Here is a 19,634-nt window from a genome sequence, read left to right as displayed (position 1 = left end):
CAGTGTGGGAGCAGAGGCAGGCCCAATGTGTTTAATTTAGGAATGACCAGTGTGCCGGAGTTTTACTAGCCTTTTCATACACCAAGTAATTATGGCTTTTTCTTTTACAGGTAATCACTTGTTTAATGACTACATATAGATTTTTTTCTCTCTCACACAAACCCCAAAATCCCTTCCTATAAATCAGAGTTTCAAATTGTTTATATCATACCAGTATAATCCAGAACCAGACCATCATGCAAACTATTTTCGTTATAATTGTTATAACATCTAATTTACTACCATTTGGCATGACTACTCTTATTTACACCAGTTTTCCTCCATTTATAATTTCACTGACTTCAGGATATGCCTCTACTTTACATCAGTTTATGAGAGAGCAGAGGTAGACCTGCTGTGCCTTCCACAGAGAACCTTCATGTCCCAGAAACTAGCAGGGCAGAGGTTATAAAATTTTGCTGTCATCTCTTCAGAATTTTATGCAACATCTTATGAAGTAAGAACATGAAAAAGTGTTCTGCTTTAAAGAATAGCATTTACCCATGCCCATACCCACCTGGTATCTAGATGAATGAATCTGGAACAGCTTTCTAGAAAGCACTAACCAAAATCTGTCTGCTCCCCATATATTTTACAAAAGCCTGTAGGAAGACTCAGGCCTTGATTCTGATCTCACCCTGACTGCTGTAAATTTGGAGGTTCTCTACTGAAGCTAGTGAATTCACTCCAGATCTACACTGATCTGACTGAGATCAGGATAATAATCTTGTTCCACAACAAGGAAGGTTTGTTTCAGCACATTCCTTTGTTTATCTGAACTACAGCTGAGAGCTGTAAGGGCTTGTCTACACTACCACCTTCCTTCAAAAGAAGGATGGTGATTAGGGTGTTGGCAGTTTACTAATGAAGTGCTGCTGTACATAGGCAGTACTTCATTAGGCAAATTTCCCCCCGCAGCAACTTGAGGAGTAAGGGGACTTCAAAGTTGCCCCGGCACTTCGAAGTACCAGGGGGTGCGCCGCAGCTAGACACATGCCAGTACTTTGAAGTTTAAAACTTCAAAGTTGCTGCGGGGGGGAATTTGCTTAACGAAGTGCTGCCTATGCACAGCAACACTTCATTAGTAAACTCCCAACATCCTAATTACCATCTTTCCTTCGAAGGAAGGTGGTAGTGTAGACAAGCCCTAACAGTAGTCAGGTTCCCATATATGTTCATGCATCTGGAGGCTATTACGAGAGAAGAAAAATGGTTCTTTCCCCTTCAGAAGTTAGATCTCCTTTTGATTTCACTTCCGTAAAGACCCATTCCACATCCCCAGTGTCAGAAATCGCATATGCAGGGTTATGCTATTTGTGCAATATCATTGCCTATAGGAACACAAAAATCACTTATGTGAATTGGGCCATCCTTAAGGTTAAATTCCAAAATGGATCCAATAAAATCCTCTACAAAAGTCACTAAGCCCAGTAACACTTTGCCAACAGCCCTTATCTATAGTTATTCATTAATACAAGAGTTACTACTTGCCAGCAGCTAGCACATTTAATTTCATTGACTGGATTAGATTGCTTAGCTACTCCATTCTTTGTTCGTGAATCAAATGAATTACCAGTTACTACTCAAATCTTACTTTCTGCAAATTTTTTTTCTGTTAAATCTTCTACTGTGGTCCCTACAACTATTGTGGCTTTTTTAGTGGTCATCATGTGTATTTAACTTATTCATTTTAAGGACTTGGCTTTCATATTTTACAGGGAGATCATACCATTCTATTAATGTCTTGTTCTGGATGGGATCTCAGAAGACATTTATATAACAGCAGGAACTGCTTCAGATGCCCTGCTGGGGACTTTTCTCCTACCTGAATCGGGTACGAATGCATTGTGGCAGGTGCAGTCTGCAGCCTTAGTAAAAATTACTTTGTGGGCATTTAAAAAAAAATTGTTTCACATTCTTACTGCTCCCCCTCCGCCTTACTATCTAGCCATGACATTCCAGTGGTAAATTCACTTCCCCAAAGGTTCCCATTTAGAACTCAAACAGCACTGGTGGGACACGAAATCTGATTTGCACACGTATCCCCTGGTTCAGAGTGAGGCAAGTGGCAGCAAGCAAAATGAAATATTGGAGAAGGAGATGCTTTCAGGGCATACGTACCCGTGGACATGAAGGTATCTCACACATATTGATAGGCCGTAGGAACATCCTGAGAACTATAGCTGATGGAAGCAAAATGGGACTCATTTGGTCTAATGCTGCCTCATTTTTCAAGTCATGGCAACTGCTCTCTAAATATGTCACTATCACCTGACTTGTCTGATAACAGCAAACGCTAGCAAACATAAATGCTGCCTATTCTATTTAATTTTTATTTGATAGGCCTGTCCCATCTACTATGTTTTAATTCTACTTGCTTCCATATTTTTTCCCCATATTTAAGCACCTCTCTTTCCCTCATTCTCTGCCCTTATTTGGCATGCCTCTGCACAATCTGGCAGAATGCCAGAGTCAAACCAAACGGCATTCAATTTAATTGGTGAATTTTGCCTACAATCTCATGGTGCAATGTGGTTCAGAGCATTAACTTTATTTATTTATTGTTTTGAGCAGGCCTTTGAGATGTCCTCCTTTTGTTCCATTCACAAACAACACTCAGAGCACCCACTCCCCGCACAGCTCTTACCAATAAGCCCCGAGTAAGCGAGGAGGCAATCAGCATAGTTTTCCTTCAGACAGCTACTAATGGACTGTGACTCAGGCTGGCAGTTTGTGGAAAAATCTGCAAGGCGAGATCTGCAAAATGGTAAGAAAAAAATGCATATCTTTAAAAATCAAGCCTCCAGGCAACCCTACCTCTCACACTTTTTTCGGGGGCGGGGGGGGAGGTTCAATATTTCATTTTCTTAGACACATACATCGTATGCATTTAAACTGGTGAGACTTCTTTTTAAAATACCTCCCTGTCTGCTTTTGGAACGCAGAACTGTGAAGTGTTAAGATATGCCATGAGCAAAGGACATCACATAGGGAAACTTACACTTTATAGCAAAATGAGAGCTCTGTTTCCCACCAAACACAGACAAACAGGAAAATCCATCATTAAAGAGTTCGTATTTCAGGGTTCTGAACTTTGATTAGGGAGCATGACTATGACATCTGGAAAAGAATCCATATTAAGAGAATACAACAACTGATAGACCAAGTGGCTTATTGATTATGCAGAACTATGAATTCATGCCCAGGGAGTCACAGTAGGGACTGTCATATAATGTAATCCCAAGTGCTACCAGCATGGGTCTGCTCCAATTCTGTATTAGCCAGCGGAGCAGGCTGGATGGTATAGCATACACAGTGAAGTAACAATGCAGGAGAAAACATACTGTCCTTGTGAAATATGCACTTACCAGAACTCTGCTGGACTGGACTGAGGGCTTAGAATAGGGAAACTAGAGTTCTGTTCTTGGACTTCCTACAGAAATACCACAAGACTCTCACTTCACTATTATTCAGTGTCCCAAACGGTGACGATATTACCTACCTACCTTTGCAAAGTACTCTGAGATCTAGGAATGAAAAATCCAGTCTGCTGGAGGTATGCAAACTGTTATTATAGCTCATTATTTTAGAGATCCACGAACTCCTGAATTTAATCTCAGCACTTCAGAGCCCAATATAACTCCCACTGAAGCCCCAGGCAAAACTCTCAGATTTTAATGGAGCAGGATCGAATTGCCACCAGGGCCCTATGTAAATGATGTCTACAATTTTCCATGTTGACATCCTCTTACCCTCCATGGCCTGTCCTCACAGTTGCTGTATTGGCGCTGTACTTAAAGTAGGAATATATTTCTTTCCTTATAAACAAGCATGCACAAAGGAAAACTAACCTAATAACTCAATTTTCTCATCTCTAAATGGTAATAATATTTCTTTGCTTATTGTCATTCACAGAGACATTAGAGGATTTCATTACTCATGGTAACCTTTGCAAAGACTTTTGCAGGTGCAACGAACAGTAACGGATAAATATTTTGTATCACATTAAGTAGTTTTACAGTGTAAAAGGAAATACAGAAGTTAGTAAAAACCAGCTGTTTTGGACAAGTTTTACTTTTCTTTATTTGACAGAATCCTCCAGAAACTAAATAATTTTGCTTGCTATTATTGTTTCACCAGTCCTATTAATGGGATAGAAAGCAGTGATTTGCAAACTTCAAAAGGTTCCGAGGCTTAGTTCAACAAAGCATCCTGCTTAGTCAAACTATATTAGAACTCATTTTTCTCCAATCTTTTCCTCAGTTTCTAAATAGCACTAGTCCTGTATTGGTGTCTCAAGGACACCAGCGTAGCTGAGTAACCTCCAAATCCAGTTGAGCTGGTTATTTTTAGTCTTCCTCTCTTCATCCCTTTCCCTCTGCCAGAGACCTACAGGCATCTATGCCCCGTATGGTTTGTTTTCATTTTTTAAAAGCTCTTTGGAGTGTACAGTAATGTTAACTGTCTGCAGGTCTTTAGATACATCCCACTTAATGAGCCATGTTCTCTTAAATTTCATGAACTCTTTACTGGAGTTTATGTAAGAGAATACAGGATGCGCATGGTGCCAGCAGGTTGGTAATTTTTAAGTATGCCGGTTGAGAAGAGAAGAAAAGTATCATGAAGAAAGTTCGGGCCAACAGACACTGCAGTTTTCCCCTTATCAATACCACAGGCAGAGAGAGATTTTGGGAGATGCCTGGGAAAACTGAATCTGGGAACAGGAGGATACTTCAGGAGTTTCTTAGATTACTACAGAGAATATTTATGTAAGCTATGTTTCAGGGCATGGACTACACTCTTGCAAGTAGAGAAAGCATACTGAGTCTATCTGGCACAACATCTTCACAGTGTGGACAGGGAACAAAGATTGTTCCATCTGTAGCCTCTGAAAGTCAAAAGAGCCTCACATTTAAATTTCATTATGTAAGTAGGCAAAACCCCCAATTAAAGCCTTTTTGAGCTGCAAGAGCACAAATGAGTGTCTTGAAAATCCTCAATACGTTTTTGGCACATGCAACTATGTTTAGAATTCTCCTGTTTTAATTTGGACTACAAGGTGCCACCCTCCAATACCCATGCTTCCTCATTGCCAAATATTTTTAAGCTCCAATAACTAACCGCATGAATGAAACAGCATTGGTCATTTACTGTAGAGTCTGTTTAAAGAATTTATTTGTTGTAGTAAACCCTGGAGGAGGCTCAGAACTACTCAACTGATCCCTTGTTTGAATTCTACAATAATTTCTGGAGAATATTTGTGGTCATGAAAATTAACAATCTACTAGCATCGCACGTCAAAGTTTTCATTGGCCAATTATGGTTCAAACAGCTGTGGTTCAAGCACCACTACACTAGTCTGCCAATAAACACTCTTCCTGACCTGCAGGAGCTTTCTGTTTCTCTCTAGAGACAAAAAGCATTTGAGTTTCCATGCTACTGTAGTTCTTAAATGCTCTTCAGCAGGCAACTAACTGTACCAAAATATTATGATCTTAGGTTTGAGACACAGTAAGAGTCTCTACATTATAAGATTATTTAAATTAAAGTCTACGGTGGAAAGAAAAGTCCTGTCATCTGTGAAATAAAAAATAGAAGGACAAATTCTCAGTTAAGTTAAATTATTGCATCTCCATTAATTTCAGCTGATCAATGGTGAATTACGTGAACTGAGGATCTAGCCCAAAATGTCCTGACCACTGTGAAACAACTGATAGGATGGTCACTGGCTAGCTGTTTAAATAAACTGAGAGACAAAAAATAACCTAGTCTCTTATTTCATTGTCATGTGAGGAGGGAGCTCAGCCCTGCCCCTCCTCTCCCATGCAACTGGGAGCTTGGAGATTAACAAAAGACCAGCTAATGTTATGAACCACCACTGAAAATGTAAAGTTCTATTTCTTAATTTATTTCCTAATGAATTTCTATTGAAAGTAGGACTATTAGGCTGTGTCTAGACTAGCCCCCAGCTTCGAAGATGGCATGGTAATTAGGGAGTTGGGAGATTACAAAGGAAGTGCGATGGTGCATATGCAGCACTTCATTAGGCTAAATCTCCACTGTGGCAACTTCCAAGCACGAAACTTGGAAGTGCTGACGTGACGAGCTAAAGGGACTTCAAAGTAGCGTGGGCACTTCAAAGTACCCACGGCTACACGCAAGCCAGCACTTCCAAGTTTCACACTTGGAAGTTGCCGCAGGGGAGATTTAGCCTAATGAAGCGTTGCGTATGCACCGCAGCACTTCCCTAGTAATCTCTCAACACCCTAACTACCGTGCCCCCTTCGCGGATGGGGGCTAGTCTAGACACAGCCATAGAGGCTTTAAATATTATTAGCAGTACTCAGGTGGTATGTTAATTGTAGAGGTCAGAAGGTCATATTTCAGCACTCCACTTTGGAAAGGTTGCTGACCCCTGGCCTAAAGTATAGTCTGTGGAAACACCTTTAGGCTGAGATGGCAACCCATTTGGAAATACTGATAATCAGCAATGAGAAAACAAAAGTAATTTTACAACAGCTTCTAAGAATGGGGACATTGACAGGAGTGAGAGAGGAGGAAAAAGCCCTGGGCCTGGCAATTTAAAAGGGTCTGGGATTCCAAGTCACAACTTCAGTAAGAGCAGCATCCAAGGCCCCAGGCCCTAGAAATCACTGTTGGAATCACAGGCAGTGCGAAGGCCTGGCTACAGGAGGCATGGTGCAGCCCAGGTGGGGATAAGGCCCTAGCCCTGCCCCTTTTGCTCAAGGGCACAATCTTTCCATGGGGGCCCAGAGCTGAGGCTCTCCCTCCACGCACACACACACTCTCTCTCTGCCCAGGGCCTGGCAAAGTCTGTTGCCAGCCCTGACAATGAATGTTATGTTAATTTCATGTTCCTTCACTGTGGCAGTTTTAACTAGTTTTTGGAGTATGGACGCTATTTGGTTAAGTGTCTTGCTAATTCTCAGGTACAGGTTGAACCTCCCTCGTCCAGTACCCTTGGAACCTGAGGGGTCATGGACCAAAGATTTTGCCAGACCAGGGGAGGTCAATGACCCCTGTTGGCCTCCAGCCCCTGCTCCTGGGCTCTCCTCCCAGCTGTCACCCATGGCTTCCTGACATGCCTCCCCCGGCCACCACTTACAGGCTCCCTGGCCTTGTGTCAGCCACAGCCCGTTATTTCCTGGACCCAGCCATGGCCTCCTAGCCTCCAGTTCCTGGCCCCAGGCACCACTCCACAGCTTTCCTGTCTGGCCTTGGCAATGAGCCACTGCTCCTCAGCCTGGGCTGCTGGCTTCCCTGCCCATTGCTCCCAGGGCGAGACACTCTTGTTGCCGCTCCTGGGCCTGGGCTACCTGGCCACTGCTAGACCCCCTTGCCACCAGCTCAGCTGTGGCTGCCATGCCCTGGGTTCTAGCCACTGATCTAGTTGGCCCCTCCTTCTCCCAGCTCTGGGTCTCTCTAGTCCTGCCAGACCACACAAGTTACCAGATGAAAACATCCCAGATTTCAGAGTGTCAACCTGTATCTTGGTATTTTGATAGCCTCACTACAAACAACACTTGCTATTTATATGTTAGTGTACAGGATTATATTCGTGCCTTGTGTGTGTGTGTATGCACATGGATAGTATATATTGGCAGACTGGATGCTGTTCACCAGGGTTAAAGTGCTGGCATCCTTCCAGGGGATATTTACCTGTGCATCTTCAAGTATGAATGGCTGCTTGAAGCTCCTATTGGCCACAAATCGCCATTCCCCACCAACGGAAACTGTGGGAAGATGATCCATACCAATTTCCACCATTCCCATTGGTTGGGAATGGCAATTTATGGTCAATGGGAACTGCCCATAGCGGTACCTGTGGATGCAGAGGTAAATAAAGTGCTTGCAGCGCACCTCGGGCTAACCATGGCTTACTGCCAGCTCCTGGTGTACATAGGGAATGACATGTGCAATGTCAAATACGTAACAACTATATTCAAAACAATGACAACATCTCCAGGGTCAAAATCACAATCTGCCATGGGCATAGTTGTATTAATGATTTCTTCCTCTTCTTTGGCATAAAAATAAGGAATTGAGAGTGCCACCAAAAGAACAATAATCACCAATCAAGGATGGAAAATCATCTCTATCTTTTGTATGCATGTGTGGGAAATTAAACTGGCCCAATTGTAGTCATACAAAATCTCCTCAAAGTAAACTGCAGATTTTCTGAATGTTCACCTTAAGTATTGTGGACACCACTAACCAAATAAAATTAGAATTACCCTACTGATCAACCCTATGCAAATTTGGTCAAAACAGCTACCACGTTTTTCAAAGGAAAAAAAAAACTCCCCCAAATGTCACACAAGCAATAGCACTAGTAAAAATATTTGGAAGCACCCCAAAGCACAGAAAGAACATGTGTTCAACATATCCTTTGTGATCTTGATCTTTCAAATATTGTGAGGGATAAACGAATAAGCTTTGAAATGTTGTTCAAAAACCAGACAAAGCCCAACAATTTTTTAAAATCAGTCTTGTGCATAAAAACAATTTCTGTGACATGGAATCACCTCGTATTAGCATGCCAGCTTGCTACAGGCAATATTAATTACACCTTTATACATTTCTTTTCTGGAGTATTTTTAAAAACCTCTTTGATGTTTTTAAATTATCTGAGGCAGTTGCCACTTTGCCCCTTTTTAAGACTGGTTAATTGAACCACAGTATTGTTTGCACGGCTGTGGATATGTATGCCATTTATGAAATGTATACTGTGCATTTCAAAGCATTACGGTGTCTGCAGCATTCAGTGAATTATGTAAAACTTCTATGTGAATTTCATTTTTTGGATGCAAGCCTTGGCCTATAGGTGAATAGAACACTGCTGAAAGAAGGTCCAAGGTGGTAGAAATTGGTGGGCCAGAAATATTATTATGGAAATGAACAATTTGAAAGGTTCTTAAAATTTTGTTGGTGTGGCTACCTAAAATAGGGATATCACAAAAGGGGTCAGGGTGCAGGATAACCTGGTAATCAGAAGCAATATTCTCTCTAACAAAGTAAAAACAGTCATGAGTGACAGTAAGAAAAAAGTATGGTAATGGCTTCTCGCGTTCACAGCGACAGCTATGGGCAAGCTGTGCCTAAACTCAGGGCAAAATACCCTGTGACCAATTGGGGCCAGGATGTCATCCAAAGGGCTTGGAGGAATGACAGAAAAAACACCAAAGGCTATGGTTACACTAAACCGAACTGCCAGCAGCAGTATGCAAATAAATGGTTTAAAAAATACAAATGGATACTCATTTGCATATTCACTCACTGGTAGACACTGCTGCCAACACAAAAAAAACTGTGTAAATGTGGCTCTGCCAGCGAAATCCCCCTTTGTTGGCGGCCTCTTATGACTGATTTTTTCCAGGCATAAGAGGCTGCTGACAAAGTGGGGGTTTCGCCAGCAGAACCATGTTTATACAGCTTTTTTTGTGCCGGCGGCGGTGTCTGCCAGTGAGTGAATATGCAAAAGAGCATCTATTTGCATATTCAAGACTATTTATTTGCATACTGCTGCCCGCAGTTCAGGTCAGTATAAGTATAGACAAAGAGAATAAACCTGGGGTGAAGTCATGCCCAACTGAAGTTCATGAGAGCTTTACAATTGACCTAAATGGCTCCACAGTTCCATCTCCAAAAGCAGATGGGTTTGGAGAAAGGACCAAGAAATCTCATGGAAGTAGGAGCTAAAGAAAGGCATGGCATTGGCTGGCTACTAAAAGACATCCCTGGAGAGGCTGTGAAGCAAAAGGGAGAGTCGTAGAATCATAGAACAATAGAGCTGGAAGAGACCTAAAAATGCCGTCGAGTCCAGCCCCCTGCTCTAAGCAGGGCCAAACCCATCAGTCTTCATGACCAAAAGACCAGAGGACTACGTATTTATCTTCTTCTTCAGTGCTTAGTAAATGTCCATCATGGAGCTTGGTGCTGTACAGTAAGAGAGAGCAAAGAACACTTTCTGCACTGGAAACTTAGCACTTCAGTTTTACTTCTGGTGGATTACTGTCATCCAGCATAGGAAAAACTCTTTGTTGCAGCTAATGTATTTCTGCTGCAATAGTGACTGGAGACCCCAACCCAGAATCTAATAATGCTAGACACTGTACATATAAAGCTAGAGACTGCCCTTCTTCCCGAAAAAAAATTACTTTTAAGTAAACACAGCAAAGAATGGAAAAAGGAATTATTCACTGTACTGATGAGAAACCAAAAAAACTCGAAAGTACTACCTTGCCTAAAGCCAAACACAATGGCTGCTGCAGAGCAGGGAATTAAACACAGAGCTCCTGAGTCAGGGAGGTCAACATGAGGCTTTGCTCACTTCAACTTCCCTTTCTCCTAACAGGGAGCAGGAGTGCCGCCATTGATGGCGGCATCCTGTAAATTCAATTTAGTGCATCCCCACTAGGTGCACTAACTCATACTCCACAAGATGAACCACAGCAGTGTCAATCTTCCCTATAGTGTAGATGTACTCCAAGTCCAGCTTCCTAGCTACAAAATCACTCTCTCATCCTTTAATACTTATATTTTTAAATGACAATAAGGCACTCTCAGTAATACTTCACACAGGAAGAAAGCACATGAACTGTATCCATTATGATACTGTTTTAAGGGAAATACTGAGACTTTAAAATGCTACAGGATTAAACAATCTACAATCCAGATTCTGGTGGCTAATTGAAAAGCAATATCTCCATGAAAAGAATAAGTTTTTGGCATCTGTGAGTACAAAAGATCAGTGTGTATTGTACTTAAATCACTTGTGGTTGTTGTGTTTTCAGTTTCTTATGTAACTCATAGTAACAAACTATGGAATATGGGCCCTGACTCAGGAAAGCATCCCTAATTTAGAACACTTAACACACAAAGTTTAAAGCTAAATACATCTTAAATGTTTTTGTGAAGAGAGGGCACAGATACCTTTAAAATCTGGCCCTAATTAGCTAAATATGCAGTTAGGCACCTAGTGGGATTTTCACACGTGCCTGGGGTGGCACCCACAATTGGATTAAAGTATTACAAAGCTAAGGGCTCTACCTTTCACAGAATCACAGGGCTGGAAGGGAACTCAGGAGGTCATCTAGTCCAGTCCCCTGCTTCAAGCAGGATCAACCCCCACTAAGTCATCCCAACCAGGACCTTGTCCAGCCAGGACTTAAAAACCTCAAGGGAGGGAGAATCCACCACCTCTCTAGGCAACGCATTCCAATGCTTCACCACCCTCCTCGTGAAGTAGTTTTTCCTAATATCTAACCTACACCTCTCCCTCTTCAACTACTGACCATTACTCCTTGTTCTGCCATCTGACACCACTGAGAACAGTTTCTCACCCTCCTTTTTAGAGCTCCCCTTCAGGAAGTTGAAGGCTGCTATTAAATCACCTCTAAGTCTTCTCTTCTGTAAACTAAACAAGCCCAAATCCCTCAGCCTATCCTCATAGGTTTTGTGCTTCATAGGGAGCACTTAAGCTCTTGTGCTTAATCATTTTTGTTGCTCTTCACTGAACCTGCTCCAGCAAATCCACATCCTTTTTATACTGGGGGGCCCAAAACTGGACACAATATTCCACATGTGGCCTCACCAGTGCCGAATAAAGAGGAATAACTACTTCTCTAGATCTGCTCGAAATGCTCCTCCTAATGCGCCCTAGTATGCCGTTAGCCTTCTTGGCTACAAGGGCACACAGTTTACTCATATCCAGCCTTTCATCCACCATAACCCCTAAGTCCACTGCTGCCTTGTGTGTTATCCTGGGAAGAAGCAAGGCTAAGTGAGTAAATCCTGACAGAAAATCTGGAGGGGACTCCTAAGGTGGTTCTGTGCCAACTTCTGGCATTGACCCGGCAACTCCTGCAGCTGAGCTGGTACCAGACGTAGAGGTTATCCTTTCCTTTGGACTGTATCAGTAAAGCTGAGAGGGGGACACTGGCGTCTGGGCAGCCCAGGGTCCCAAAAAAAAAAAAAAAAGTTGCCCAGGCTCACGCCTGGAGAGGTACTTCAGCATCGCTTAACAGCATTGAACCAACACAGGAGGTAACAGATACCAGTTATAAGCTTATATTTGATCCATAGTCTACGTAGACTGAAGGATGCCTACTACTACTGCTGCTGAGCCACTCAGTCCCCAGCCTGTAACAATGCTTGGGAGAGGAAGGATTTGAAACCTTTCATGTGAGTCCCCTACACACTCTAGTACAGAGTCATTCTAGGCCCAACTAATATCTAAGTATTTAACTGAAGTGAAACAACTTCAGTGAGAGTGAGGCAGACCTACAGCAGAACATTCCATAGCCTACTGAGTAGGGCACTCACCGAACAGGTGGATGAGCCCCATTCAAATCCCTTCTCTATATTAGGAGGCGTACCATCCAACCTACTTGCCCTCTGTTGTGTATGACCTGGACTGACGCCCCTGATCCTGTAGGTAGTGTGAGTCTGGCTACCTGTGGCTTAAGTGGCCAAATGCCTCCCTTCTGTGGTTTGTGAATTGCTCTAGGATTTTGGCAGAAGTTGGGCACTGAGTGGGAGGCAGAGGCACACATGCGGGCTGGGTCTACACTGAGCCCTGAGTGCTGACAGTTTGATGCAAATAAGCACTCTTGAAAATGCAGAATGGTAGCTCATTTGTATAGCCACACAGCCAATGTGCATATTCATAACAAATCAAGCAGTGTAGACTTGATTCTGTCAGCAAAAAACCTCTTGGTCAGCAACCTCTTATGCCTGGAAAAAAATCAGGCATAAGGGATTGCCAACAAAGGGTTTTTTGCCAGCAGAACCATGTCTACACTGCTTGAGTGCTACCATGAATATGTAAATTCACCTCGTGAATACACACATTAAACAACATGTAACTATGCAAACAAGACACCGTTTTGCACTTTCAAGATTGATTATTTGCATCAAACTGTCGGCACTAGGGCTCAGTGTAGACACAGCCACACAGGATGACATATATGCACTAAAAGAACTTTTAATGCAAAATTTTAAGCACCTGCCAATCCCTTTGTTGACATAGTTCAAATTACTGAGTGGTCTTGCTTTTACCTGTTGTTTGGTTGGAGACCTCTACTGTTTCATCTCCCTGCTTCCATGAAAAACTAGACAGACAAGTTGACTTTTTGTGGACTACAGAGATAACTAAAAATGAGGCTTTTGTGAATCAAATTTCAGGTTCCTAACTTCATTGAATCTCTTTCCTTCTGCAAACGAGGAGTGTACCATTGTTGTCCTCTTGTGGGCAGACTTCCATAATTGTATAACTGCACAAATCCAGGCAGGGGTCTGGGTGTCTCTGAGTGTACACTACTAAAACATGATTTATTTACTTCTTACAGCAAACAGATATTTCCCCAAAGTCCGTAAGTTTGGTCAGTAAATGAGATAGATGAGATAAAGAGCAATTTCCAGATGTGACAAGCTTAGCACAGATATTTGATAGGCTCCCATTTGGATTCAGCTGAGATACTGCTTTTAGATTACGTTTCCATTTCTGTCTCTGCTTCAGAAATGGACAGAGTGCACAGACACCAGTCAAGCCATTTGGGTGCTACACTAATTACTCAAACCTGCTCTTAGTGTCTCGACACCATTTGGCAGACAGACCACAGTACAATTTGTGTAGTGGGATTTTTGAAAGCTATTGAAGCACACTATGAAACCCTCAATATAAGAAAAAACACTTCAAGTCAGGGGATACTGCAGCGCGCACACATAACCCTTGTTCCAGTACCTAGGAATAACAATCACTTTAAGGGATATGATGCATTAAAATTCAAAACAGCAGAACAGCATACCTCTGATACTGGAAAATTTGCAGCTAAGTACAGGAACGTGTGTTTATAGTGATTCAGTCATATGAAACTAAAATAGGCATTCTTCTCAAATGCAAAGCAAAGTAACCTCATGTGGCCCTGAAAAGTCCCCCTGTGCAACATGTAGCCACTTAGTTCATTCCACTGAGGTGTGTTATCATGATGGTGAGCTCATGTTATGGCATAGATATTCAAGGTGCGATGAACAGATAAAATAAGATTACAAGAACATGCAGTTAACAAGTTTTTAGGCGTGATGGGTGTGCATTAGGTATATAAATGAAGCACAGCTGTAATTAATGTAAGACCTACACGCTGAGACCTCAGATTTCAGCTCATCCACACTATGCTTAAGGAGGTTCAGAGGCACTGACAGACTTGCAAAGCATCTGGGCAAGATGGGGCGTTGGGGTGGCTCTGTGCTCTCAGGAGGGGCAGGGCCTCAGGCAGAAGAGGCAGGGTTGTGTCACCATGCCCATACAACAATTCCCTCACTGCCAGGCCACCCTCACGGCTGCCTGGAGTATGCCGTTCCACACTCTGGCAGTGATTTAAAGGGCCTGGCGCTCTGGCCGCTGCCACTGTTGCAGTAGCAGCAGCAGCCACAGCACTAGGTCCTTTTGAATCTCTGGGCCCCAGAGCAACTGCCTCCTGCAGCTCCCCACCACACCCTGCTTTAGCAGGCCTGAGGAACCTAGACATAAATGGTGGCCTAAGAATAATCCTACGTCAATAAAGTCACAAGATTACGGGAAAGGACATACCAATGCGATATTTCAGTACATAGGTTCTAATGTACCCCTCCAGAAAGTCAAGACCGCAAGACATCTTGGAATTATAGTGGATAGTTCTCTGAGAACATCCACGCAGTGTGCAGTGGCAGTCAGTAAAGCAAATAGGATGTTAGGAATAATTAAAAAAGGGATAGGAAATAAGACGAAGAATATCTTACTTCCCCTATATAAAACTATGGTATGCCCACATCGAGTACTGCGTGCAGATGTGGTCTCCTCACCTCAAAAAAGATATATTGGCATTAGAAAAGGTTCAGAAAAGGGCAACTAAAATGATTAAGGGTTTGGAACAGTTCCCATACAAGGAGAGGCTAGAGAGACTGGGACTTTTCAGTCTAGAAAAGAGGAGACTGAGGGGCGATATGATAGAGGTATATAAAATCATGAATAGTGTGGAGAAAGTGAATACAGAAAAGTCATTTATTTGTTCCCATAATATAAGAACTAGAGGACACCAAATTAAATTAATGGGTAGCGCACGGTCCACCTGTGGAACTCTTTGCCAGAGGACGCTGTGAAGGCCAGGACTCTAACAGAGTTTAAAAAAGAGCTCAATAAATATTTGAAGGTTAGGTCCATAGATGGCTATTAGCAAGGGGTAAGGTATGGTGACTAGCCTTTTGTCAAAGGCGGGAGATGGATGGCAGGAGACAAATCACTTGATCATTGTCTTCGGTTCACCTCCTCTGGGACACCTGGCATTGGCTACTGTCGGCAGACAGGACACTGGGCTAGATGGACCTTTGGTCTGACCCAGTATGGCCATTCTTATGTTCTCATGTTGTTCTTACACCTGATTGTAACAACAAAGTTCTGTTCTGAGCACAGGTAACCCTGGAAACAGCTGGGAACACAAGTCAATCAAATGTTAATAAGGAAAAAGGAAAATAAGGGAATAACCAATGAAAATAAGGGCACCCCCAAATTTACAGCTTCTGGAAGTACAGATAAGGAACAGGAGGGTTAGAACCCCAATGCACATGCAGGTGCTACACACTGTCAGAACAAGGTGATGAAAGGTCCCCTGACCAGCCTCACATGTGAAGGCCTCATTGGGAAGGCTCCAGTGGGAATCATCTATGGATGATCCACCCAACCGTGAAATCTTTGTGTATGAGGAATACAGATATAGCACTGGACAGTGCATAGACTCTCTCAGATTTTGTATGTCTGTACTTTATAACTAAGGATATGATTTTGTCATGGTGTCATAGATTCTGTGACTTTAAGATACCTTTGTGACTTCAGCCACATGCCCTGGCAGTGTGGGCTGCAGTCTTCCCCTTATTTTCAGTCAAAGCCACAGAAAGTTCATGGACCTAACTGCCTAAATTAACACATACCAACATACATATTTAAGCCTCACACAATAAATACAGAGATTGGGATGTCTAATAACTGGAGATTTCCTGCTTTCCCATAGGCTCACCATGGGTATTACACTGACACCTAGATAAAACATTTAGTTGTACCACATAAATGATTCTTTCAGCATCAATACTATTAACATACACAACTTCAAATAAGAAAACCTGACAATTACAGTCACAATTTGGCTCACAGGGTATCTTTGGTTCAATTATGTAACACAATTTACGAGGTCATTCCTGGCCTCTAGTCTACAAATCCTCATGTGTAGCATATTCCGAGTCTCAGTCCCACTGACAAAAATAGTTTGAACAACATATTGAGAGCCATCCCACATATTCTGTCTGGGTTATCTCTGCAGCTCTATCTTCTCTCTGACAGGTGGGGCTGGTTTTGATTGGTGCTCTACTTGTTAAGGCAAAAGGTCGTAACTTATGTCTGAAGAAGATAGGTAAGCCAAATATCTTACTTAATTCTAAGTTTCCTACTACAAGTAAGGCAGCAAACTCTCCTCTCCCCTTAATCATATAGCTGTTTCACATAGGTAAGCTACAATTAACCTGAAAGTGCATTGAGATCCAACCCACACATTAATTCTGGTTTGCCACTGGCAGACCTATAGGCTGTGGCCACCCTTGGCCAAAACTTTGAAATGGCCGTGTAAACTGAATATTCAGCACCTCATTAGCATTAGGACCCTTCTTCTCAGTGGAGGAGAATAAGGGGATTTCAAATGCCTGGGGTCCTTTCAAAAAGGACCCTCATATAGCCACGCCGAGCTGCGAGCATTCGAAAACAGCACTTCTGAAACGCCGCGGCCAGAAGCGTCCTAATGCTAACGAGGTGCTGAATATTCAATTCAGTGCCTCATTAGTAATCTTTGAAATGGCCATTTGCACGGCCATTTTGAAGTTTTGGCCAAGTGGGGCCACAGTCTCCCAATGGGGCTGTGCTGGATCAGCTGACTGATGTTCAAAATGCCTGCCAGTTTTGCATCCCAACAGAAGTCAGGGCTTCCCACTTTCAATTAAAGCTGTGTTCACACATGCATGTGCTGATAGGAATGACTGCCCATAATGAAGGCTTGCAGACTAGCTTCAAAAAAGAGATTGAACATGGGTAATATATTCCTGCATTCCCTGTACTGTGCTGAAATAGCAGCTAGTTATTTACAGTCGCTCAAGCCTCTATACCATCACCTTTCGGGAGAATAGTAACAGACAGTAAGCCATGCTAGTCTATACACTATCAAAACAAAAAGCAGTGAAGTAGCACTTTAAAGACTAGCAAAATAGTTTATTAGGTGAGCTTTCGTGGGACAGACCCACTTCTTCAGACCATAGCCAGACCAGAACAGACTCAATATTTAAGGCACAGAGAACCAAAAACAGTAAGCAAGGAGGACAAATCAGAAAAAGATAATCAAGGTGAGCAAATCAGAGAGTGGAGGGGTGGGGGGGGGAAGATCAAGAATTAGGTTGAGTTAAGTATGCAGATGAGCCCCTACAGTGACTCATACTATACTATGCTATACGGGCTCGTCTGCATACTTAACTCAATCTAATTCTTGATCTTCCCCCCCCCACCCCTCCACTCTCTGATTTGCTCACCTTGATTATCTTTTTCTGATTTGTCCTCCTTGCTTACTGTTTTTGGTTCTCTGTGCCTTAAATATTGAGTCTGTTCTGGTCTGGCTATGGTCTGAAGAAGTGGGTCTGTCCCACGAAAGCTCACCTAATAAACTATTTTGCTAGTCTTTAAAGTGCTACTTCACTGCTTTTTGTTTCGGGAGAATGTTTGGTCAACTCAGAGCAAGTAGAAACAGCCGCTGAATACCACAAAAAAAAAGGTGGGGGGGCAGCGCACGGAGAAAAAAGGAAAACGGAAAAGGAGGTTCTATCAGCACTTGTGGTTTCTATTTTGACCTGCCTGTGCAAATTTGTTTCTTCAATAGTCTTAAAACCTGCACACTTGTCACTGGTAACATATCTAGTTATCTAAACATATACACTATTGGGTAGCTGGGCACAATATAAATTTTAATAGGTCTTAGTTTTTAAAAATGTGTTAAATATGTTTATATACATTAACTAGCAACTCTATGAACTTTACAAACAAATTAGTGTTTCTTTTTATGGAGGTTATGGCAGAGACTATTTCTCCTTCACACATTTATTTACATTTTTTTTTTGTGGGGAGGGGAGATAAGCACCAAACAGTAAAGATTCATTTAATTTCCTTTTTCCATCCCAGAGCAGAGTACAGAATACTGTTTCTTCACATTAGCTGATAAGAGACACTGGCCTACTCTGACAAGTAGAATACAGCTCTCTAGACTTCACCTATTATTGTGTTATTTACTTAATCACACCCAAACATTCCATCTTGGACATAATTTATCTTTTAAGAAAGTTAGTTCACACTAAATAAAAGAAATAGAGGGAAAAAAGTCAATTAAACCACAAATACTTCCATAAACACACACACACACACACACTTCTAAAATTGACAAATACATACATTCAATTAAATTGTTTTCTGTTTTTGCATGAACTAGACTTTTTTTCCAAGTAATGATTAGACTAAAACAATAAACATACTCCATGGCTCCTGGTATGTTTTACTTCTGCACTTTAAGCAAAATCAGGTAAGCCAGGTCATTGGTATAGGAATTTTTCTTTATTTCCTCCTTTCTTGCATGGTTAAATCACTTTGGGACACAACATATCCTTATAATCAATGTCTGGTACAGTGAGATAAAACTCACCAACACTGTAATTCAATGATTGTCAGTGTTTGTTAAAATCCCACCTGCCATAAGATCATGTATTAGTGCAATTGCAATTTAAGGTAACTATGTCTCCACCGGGTCTTCAGGAATGCTACCAACCTCAAATGCAAGCCTAAGTCAATATGATTTATTTGCAACAAGGTAATATAAATATTTTATATTAGTAACCTTTCTGTATAATACAACCATTTTCAAAAGTATGGTACAAATTATGGACACGGGATAAAATAAAGTATCAGAATAGTAATTTTCTGGTACAGTGACACAAAGCAGAATTTTCTTTCTGTTCTCAAAAAATTACCTCAGACCAGATTTTCTAGAGGCCTGTTTGAGAGAACATCTGGAAAGCATTCCACAGGAAATCAAACCTATATTAAATATGTGTTGTGGAGTTCTGCTTCCTTGCATTGACTTTAAACATGTATAATGCGTTTCTGTTTCCCCAAGCACAAACAAAACATTTGCTTGAGAATCTTCTACAAAATTATAGGTCTGAACTTTAACTGTAGGTTGGAAAGATTATTTTTCTTTCGACTTTGTAGCAATAGCAACAACATATTCATTTCTAAATTGACTGAAGCACAAGGGTAAAATCTGAAATGAAAGTACTGAAAATAAGCAGTATTCTCAAGTCTCCCAATACATCTGTCACTGCATTTAGGTTGTTTCCTAACAATGGGTGTTTTTAAGTTTTATAACTAGTCTGTGCAACAAAGCTTTCCAAAAACATGAACAAACCCACAAGACAACTTTTAATAAACCAGCTTTTTGTACATTTTTGTTTTATTACTTTAT

The 19,634-nt window shown here is 41.8% G+C and overlaps 1 protein-coding gene across 1 annotated transcript in view; it reads right to left on the bottom strand.

The window, feature by feature from the left end:
• Positions 1-19,634, bottom strand: part of GFRA1 (GDNF family receptor alpha 1) — a 251,763-nt gene that overhangs the window by 40,444 nt on the left and 191,685 nt on the right. The window contains exon 5 of the mRNA XM_074999809.1: positions 2,687-2,796. Within this exon, the coding sequence (XP_074855910.1) occupies positions 2,687-2,796 (110 nt within the window). The remainder of the gene's footprint in view (positions 1-2,686; positions 2,797-19,634) is intronic.

The sequence above is a fragment of the Carettochelys insculpta genome, chromosome 7 (genome assembly GCF_033958435.1).
Source record: "Carettochelys insculpta isolate YL-2023 chromosome 7, ASM3395843v1, whole genome shotgun sequence".
NCBI lineage: Eukaryota > Metazoa > Chordata > Testudines > Carettochelyidae > Carettochelys > Carettochelys insculpta.
This window is presented reverse-complemented; position numbering and strand designations above follow the sequence as displayed.